Source organism: Gavialis gangeticus, unplaced genomic scaffold, assembly GCF_001723915.1.
Source record: "Gavialis gangeticus isolate Ggan-Ray unplaced genomic scaffold, GavGan_comp1, whole genome shotgun sequence".
Taxonomy (NCBI): Eukaryota; Metazoa; Chordata; order Crocodylia; family Gavialidae; genus Gavialis; species Gavialis gangeticus.
In genome coordinates this window covers 11,984,954-11,993,050 of record NW_017729004.1, presented here as the reverse complement: position 1 = coordinate 11,993,050, position 8,097 = coordinate 11,984,954, and the positions used below count along the sequence as shown (strand labels likewise).

Genomic DNA, 8,097 nt, shown 5'->3' with positions numbered 1-8,097 from the left:
GCTACTTTATAACATTATATTGATTTTTTTTTTCCTTTTTTTTTAAATATAGTTCATATTATTTCTTGAATAGTTTATGGGTTTGTTTTCCATAGCAGAATTATGGACATCACACCCCTCTGTATAGTTCTCTCCCTTAAAGGATTTTTAGCTACCAAAGAGGATGCAGTTATGAAGACACCCTCGCCAGCTTGAGGCTCTTTTAAGAAATGTTAGACAAGGACTGGAAAGGGATCTGACAACCGCTAAAGTTAACGTCTTTCAGTCTTTCCAAAACAGTGTTGGCGTCTTTAGGCTGCATGCTGCTAAAGACTTTATTGCACTTCCAGGTCATTGATAAACCACAGTGCTATTCGTGTACTAAAAGGTAAAAAATAAATAAATACAGATATATTATGCAAAAAACATGATTGTACACATAATACATCTGAGGTATTACCAATTTAAATAAGGTTTCATGCTAGTTCAAGCTTCGGTGGCTATTTCATTCTGGAATTTGCAATAAATAGATGAAATATGATTATGTTTCTAGTGTATGGATTTTCTTCTGTAAACCTTGTCTGATTTAAACATAAGAGCATGTTGGGCTCACCCTTATGCAAATCCTTTTTCACAACAGAGATTCAAAAGTTGTTTCAAAAAGTTTCTGCGACACTGAAAAGTTTCTAGAAGGGGCTGTGTTATGACTAACAACGTTAACAAAGAGTATGTCTCAATCTTTTTTTTGGTTTTGGGGGTTTTTTTGTACAAAGCACAGGTAAATTGATACTCAAAGAAAGTCTTCTAATGTGTTTTCCCAAACCATGAAAGTTTTTAAATTTTGCACAAACAGCAAGAGAACTGATTGTAGCTGCAGTATTTCAAAATGTCCATGTTCTAGAGACTAAAAAAAACAACACCAATTTGTCGGCTGAGAAAGTCTTTTGCAGTACGTTCCTCCTTCAGTGAAAGTTTGCCATCACACAGTTCTTCATTACAGTTTTAATGTTCAGCTGGCCAAAGCTGGCCTTTTTTAAACTTTCACCGTTTCCATTAGAGATGACTTAATGGCATCTTCTAAAAGCTGATTGTCTGTGAAAGGGGCCGGGGTTTCTGGGACAGATTCAGACAAGCCAATGAGAGACTCCAGGAAGCAAGAGCTCTGGTCTCCAGCCTGGGGGAAGCCGGGAAAATTAGGCAGTTGGAATTGCAAGGCTGAAAAGTTATCCAGGTTCTCGTATTCCTTTAAGGAGTTGTAAAGAGGTCCCAAATTATAGTCTGAGAATGACTGAAAGAAATCCAAGGAGTCAGAGGAAAGGCTGAGATCTGTGTAGCTCTTTGAACACTGCTCTGCTGGGGATGACATGCAGCAAGAAAGCCCGTCACAGTGCGTATCGGCAGTGTCCTCTAGAAAACAACTAGCGTCCTGATTGGCGTTTTCATCCAGGCATTCGGAGATGTTTGACAAATGGCTAGAGTAGTTTCCAGTGCCGAGTTTTTCAGCATTTGCGTCACACTGGTCTTCAATGTTAGCGCTAAAGAAATCAGTGGGGTGGAAACAGCTCAGATTATCTTGGCAATGATTACTGTTTTCTTCTACATCGGAATCATTGAAGTGGAGTATCCTCGCCAAGCCGTCGTCGTCGACGTCAGACTGTGACTTATCAGATGGGACGCTCTCGTACTGCTCTTCCGAATCCTCGCTCTGGTTGGAGGAGACGGAGGAGTCCGTCATGTCGCTGCTGCAGCTGTTCTCCCCAACCGTCTCCAGGTCCATGTTGAATTGAAATGCTGGTGTCAATGGGATGGCTCGCTCCTCGAACACCGTCTTCCCTACCGAACACCCCAACTGATGAAGCCTGTCCCGGAACGTCGCCTCGGGCTCCACGGTCTTTTCACTATTCTGCTGTTTCTTTTCCAGTTCCAGTTTCATGATGGTGTGGATGAAGTGCGTCTGCACCCGTGCCTGATTGAACTCTATTCTCCCTTGCGTGTTTCCGCAGCCGTCCTTTGTGCAGCCGCAAGGGAACGACGTGTGATCCATCTGGTGGGGAAAGGAGATGCCACGTGTTAGGCCAAGGAGATTTACTGGTGCTTTCAGCAGAAGCATTACTATACACAATGCACAGAAATGCCAGCTTTTGCAAAAGTCACCACAAGGAGTGAAAACAACCCTAACACTAATAATGCGTGAGAAGCTATATTGAAATTGCTTTTTGCCAGTGACGTTGAAAAACCAGCTTCACAGCAAAACATGAGTTTCAAAAGTTACACAGTGACTTATCTTTTATGCCTGTAACCAGAGCCATCCCAAGTCCCTACCCTGAGCTAGAAGAGTGACTGCTCTACTTGGCACCCGCTGTAGACTCGTACTCTCCTAGGTCTGGCCAGGGGCAGAGGAATGTGTGACGCACACTGGACACAACAAACACACTTCCATCCCCACAGCCGTGGCAGCGAGTGAATGAACATACCCCTGTCCAACTAAGTGCAGCCCCCCCGGCCATATTTAAAACCAGAATGCACCTAAAAAAAAAATGGAAAAAACAAACATGGATGCCTACAACAGATGCATCTCAGACTGAGATACAGGGCAACAAAATCGGAGTTGTCTACATCTAACCCAGCCTCATCCTATCAGCAAGGCCAGTAAGGGAGGTGGATTTTGAGGGCTGTGTCAAGCGACCCACTACCACGTGCAGCAGCACTGAAGAGCCTAGCTTGACCTCACTTGAGTTGTCACAAACTAAGTGGGGGGGACTTGAGGGGACACGAGACCTGGCATGAAACCTAAAAGCAGTGCGTTTATTTGCAGGCATGGGCCTACACTGCAGCCTTCCAGTCTACCTTCTCCTGTTTTCATGAGTGAAGGGCTCATTAAACAAACAGTAGCCTTGTTTGAAACTGTTCAGAGTGCAAAATCCTAGTGCATTTCCCTGAAGGTGAAAAGTTTGCAGGAACATGCAAAAGACGGAGGCACTGGGAAGTGCTAAGAAGTGCAGCACCCATAGCCCATTCCAAGGGGGCTGTCAAAAACCCACACCGGTATCATCTTTAAGGTACGTTGCAACTTGGCACTTCAGATAGTGTCCTTTAATGGAAACTGCTTTTTGAATGCAAGTTAGAACTAACATATTTTACAACCTGGCAATGGCAGCATGAGAATCTGTTCAAACATGCCAACTCCAAACTAGCTAGCCTTCCACTCTCCAATCGTGTATGCTGAAAGCTGAGAGGCCCCTGCTTCTCCTTCTGCTTAGGGCTAGGTTTGTGACCCTCACTTGTGCGTAGTTCCAATCCATGCAAAGGACCTTCTAATATTAAGTTTCGCCCTCGTTTCATTCCCAGCCTCGCCCACTTACACCCCGTGCTGCTGAAACACACCACGCGCAGCCGAGCGAACTGCACGTACCTGACATTTAATGCCTGCTAAGCTACAGCTGCAGGTCTCTGGATCGCAGAACTCCTGGCAGTCACAGCCACAGTCCTCACGTGACAGGCGGATGTTATGCAGCTCCCGTTTCTCCTCTTTGTCAATCTTCTTGACCCCCATGGCTTTGAGCAGAACACGCCTCTTTTTGGCAGGGTAGGGCTGGAGGAAAAAGCCATCCTCCAGGTCCACGTTGCTCACGTCGATGTCGTCGTCAGAGATGTCCTCAACGGTGAGCTGGTTGGCCTCCTCAGATTCTTTCGTGCCGTTCATGGTTAGCTGCGCGCAAGAAGGGAGGAAAGCAGGGTCAGGCGCTGCACACAGTAGACACTAATGCCGAGTTGGTCAGGAGGCAGCCCTCTAACCATGCACACACAGGATTAAGCCAAGGGAAAAGACACCCCCCTCTCTATGACTGCATCTCACCATTTCTTAAAAGGGCCACAAAGAGGAATCACAGAAGTACGCTCACTCAGTGAGCCCTACCCTGTGGAGCAGGGGTAGATTAGAGGAAGGGAAGGAGCCGGCTCTTACCCTGCCCCTGGAACACAGCAGCTTTTGAGATGCTGCAGCAGACAGCTGCTAAATGCTCCCGAATAGAGGAAGGGGGAACTCTGAGCAGACACCTGGGCCCACCATCACTGCTCCCCATAAGAGCCCCATGAAGGCCACAGAGCAGAGTTATTAAATGGATGAAATTCAGTGTCTGTTCTCTATTGTTCAAGGCTGGAGAGCTGACCAGAGCTGGACTAGAACTTGTGCTTCTAGGGAAAGTCACTTTATGTTACAACCAATATTAAGGCTTCCAAGATGCCCCTAAGTAGAAGAGCTGCCGTGAACTACTAAGTTCACAAGCTAGCAGTGGTACTCACTTTCCATTTCAGTGCCTCCAATTTCTCCTCTTTTAATCGCTCTTCGATCTTCTCCCGCCGGACGGTCTCCTGTTCCTTTGAGAATTCGGCCAGGGTGAACTGCCTGGACGAGCTGTGTTTGCTCACCATCCCCAGGGTACAGCCACCACGGCTAGGCACACTGGTGAACCCCTGGCAGCGTGGAAAGTAGAACACAGTGACCCGGTCGAAATCCACATTGCTCTTCTTTAACCGCTTGGTTTTCTTCAGGATGGATGTTGCTAAAACAGAAGTGACAAGGCACATGAAATCGAAATTCCTGTCTTATGAACAGATGTGCATAAATGTCATCAGGTGCAAAACAGCACAGGAGTTTCAGTTACTCTATACAAATCAGCAGCATGGTGTTTGGTCAGCCTATCTGTAGATTGTTTCTTGCATGTTAAGAAGTCATTTATTTCAAAGACCGAGCAAGAAATCCTAGCCAGAACCATCCCTCAGGTTCAGTCTAAGAGGCAACTACTCTTTCTCCTTCCCATACCAATTTCCTTTAACATCCTCTCAAACACAGCAGAGCATAACACACAACATGTTCCACACACGTGTGTTATTTTATACATCCTCAGGACCCACGTGCATGTTGCCAGGGCCACAACGTTGAGGAAACTCTACACTTACACCTCGGATGCTGTTATGCAGATGCCCAAATGGCTTGTTGCTGAAGCTTATGAGGCAGAGCATAAAATAACAGAACTGCTGTTTTTTATGGTACTTCCTTTTACCATCCACTGGGAGGAACTATGAATCTACAGTTTATTCTCAGGAGACTAATTTGAGAGCAGCTGCAAAGATGGTAATCTTCAGGCAGGTGATCCCAATATAAACATGACAATACATGACTCCGGTTTATCTTAAACTGCTGAAACATGCTTTATATATTTAGAAAGTTTAAAAAGTAATCTCTCCTGAGATACCTAGTTCTACATTTGCTAGTGTGAACAGAACAGCTGGGGATTTGCTAATCTGCAAGAGCAATTCCAGAAATCGAGTGCGTTAGCCTGAACCAACCCGGACATGGCAAACTGTGGCAATTTTTGCAGAACTACTTTGCTGGTTCACAAACATGTTGACCTGAATTTTCTTAAGTGAAAAACAATTTGGGTTGCTTGCCCATCACCTCTGCAGAACGCTCACGGCAGATGAAGGTTTTCATTGTCAGCACAAGAGGCTAATTTTACAGCCCAAACTACTGACAAATGTCCAAGTAAGACCCAGGATGTATTCAGCAGCCCTGTTGGTTTGAGACCACAAGAAATGCAAAACTCTAGTACTCTTGGTTCAGAGATGAGACCTTTTATTAGACCAACTAAGAAATCACAAAAAAAATCTCTCTCTTTCAAGTAAGACCAGGCATTGTGGATGGAAAGTCTCTGGTTATAGTGAAACATCTGTTTCCAAAGGCAGTAAACCACCTACGTGCACAACCAAAGCAGTGTTACCTGCTAGCGCAGAGGCACTCAGACTGGTCAAACCACTGCCTACATTGGTTTAGCTTAAGTCTGTTGGTTACTGAACAGCTCGATGCAAAGAGCTGTACACAAACGCTGTAAGAGTCCATTCCTGGAAACACCTACAGTCTCAACAGACAGGACTGCTGATGGATTTTATATAATGGGATCATAAGTTAGGTAGAGAAAGGTCAAATGACATCCCCTTCCCCCCCACACTGCAGCTACAAAGAGAGTCAATGGCAAAGCCAAGAATTAAACCTAGATCTCTGGACCCCAAAGCCAGTATATGAACCACAAGGCAAACCACGGCAGGGCAAACTACGGAGCCGAACTGTAATGACCAGCCAGGACCCCAAAGGATGCCGGCTAACTTGGGAGGGAGGAGGGGGGTTCTGGTGTTCCTGCAGCTTAGGGAAACAAAGCAGGACAGTCAGACTTTTAGCAAGACACATTTCTCAAAATATAACAGCCAGTTCATCTTTAATCTAAGGAACTGTTTGAGCAACCATGGTAGCAGTTTCTGCAAAATATCCCAGAGGAGCCTTAGAGAATGTGTATCAGCTACTGGAGCCATGCGAATGGTATCTCTTCACTGTGCACAGGATTTGTCATGCTTAGGGCTCACCACTTAAAAATATGAATTAAAACAAAAATCTGCTACCCAGTGGGTTCCACTTTGGCATTTGCTTCTTGCCCCCCAGATCGTTTACTCATCTCTGACACTTCTCAGCTGAGCCATGCACTACAAAAAATTCACTGTTATTTCACAAAACCGCGAAGACAAAAAAAGAATGGGACTCTTTATTATCACAAGGCTGCTAAAGCCTTTTCAGACCAATGTGTGTTTGTGTGGGTCTGCTAAGCGGACCTTAACCACAAGGCACTCTCAGGCCTTGAGTACAATTTACTTGGTAAAGCCATTTCCCCCTGTTGAAGATGCCTCTTGCTGCAGCTTTTCAGACGGCAGGTAAAAGACCCGTCACAAGAAGGTCCCTCCGTGTTTCCCACGTGCAACTAGGAGCTGCTGCGAAAACAAAACAGCGTCTGTCCGGACGAGCGGCAGTGCCAGCGTCAAAGGTGTCACGTTATTTGGCAGACTACCCTGTTTGCTTAGGAAACAAGTTCTGAAGTGGTTTGCATTAACTGAGTTACCAGTTAATCATTTTTAAGTGTTTTATTTTTTTTTTATTTTGGGCACCTAATACTAGCCTTCAAGCCCCTCATTATCCACTTAGATACTTCAGGGGCAATCACAGCACCAGGTTTTTATCTTTGGGAATCAGGGCTCGCAATGGGAAAAAACCCCAAGCAGCTGAAGAAAGAAATCTTTAAAATACAAGCTAATTAAACTGGGGGAAAAAAATGATAGGATGATATTCATTTGTCATCATGGCCAGTCCAGCTTACACTGAATCAAAGTATCTGGCAGACTTTTTGGAGGAAAAGTAGGATCTGTCTGCACGTGCAGCTGTGAGGTTGCAACAGATGGCTTGATCCCTGCAAACTCTGCTCCGCCGGGCAGGTCCGGCGACAAGCATCGCCGCGAGATACTTACGGGTGAAGTTGGTGGTTAAGGCAGTGCTGGGCCTGGCTTCTCCTCGGGAGTTTTCCTCATCCGACTCCCAGCCAGAGGAAGCGGAAGAAGACGAGAACGGGGAGCAGGAGGAGGAGGAGGAGCAGTAGGTGGCGTCATCCTCCAGTTCATCGTACTTCCTTTTCAATACTCCACTCATGGTTACTCTGGACGTTTCATATAACTGCAAAAAGGAAGGGAGAGGGGAAAATGAAGCAAGGGCAACAACAGACACTGGCTGGTTGCTTTGTTTTTGGCTTCTTTTTTCTTTTTTTTTTTTTAACTAGAGGTGCAATTCACCCAGGCAGGGAGCTCCCGAGGCCTGTGCACCTTGCTTTGACGGCTCAGCTGAAATTCAGCAAGGTTGTAACCACCGCTACCTACAGGAGATCAGAGGCAGGCACGCTCAGGTCACCTCCACGTATTCACAGGTTTGCTACTTGCGCAAAAGCGAGGTTATTGCCGCACGGCCCCGACAGGACACGGTTCAATTTCTGCATCCACTAATCCCCCCACCCCACGAAAGCTTTCCCCGGGGCACAGCTGTAAGACACACCAGTTCTCTCGTTTTTGAAACATCCAAGTCTCTCCCACCGGGTAGTTCTCACATCTTGGCCTAATTTACCCTACTTAGAAGTGTGGCAGGCAGTTCTTTTAAGCGTCAACTAAGATGTCCCTTACCCTCCCCGCAAAGGAAAGGCTTCACTTAAAAGCAGCGCCCTAAGTACACACAGACACAAGGACAAGAGATCT

At 45.9% G+C, this 8,097-nt stretch overlaps 1 protein-coding gene across 1 annotated transcript; it reads right to left on the bottom strand.

The window, feature by feature from the left end:
- Positions 1–39: 39 nt before the first annotated feature.
- CSRNP1 (cysteine and serine rich nuclear protein 1) lies at positions 40–7,813 on the bottom strand. The gene is made up of 4 exons (XM_019508094.1): positions 7,327–7,813; positions 4,282–4,541; positions 3,392–3,688; positions 40–2,023 (listed from the first exon to the last, which is right to left on the bottom strand). Exons 1-4 carry the CDS (start codon positions 7,502–7,504, stop codon positions 1,013–1,015), a joined length of 1,746 nt encoding a protein of 581 aa, XP_019363639.1. The 5' UTR covers positions 7,505–7,813; the 3' UTR covers positions 40–1,012.
- Between the last annotated feature and the right edge of the window lie 284 nt (positions 7,814–8,097).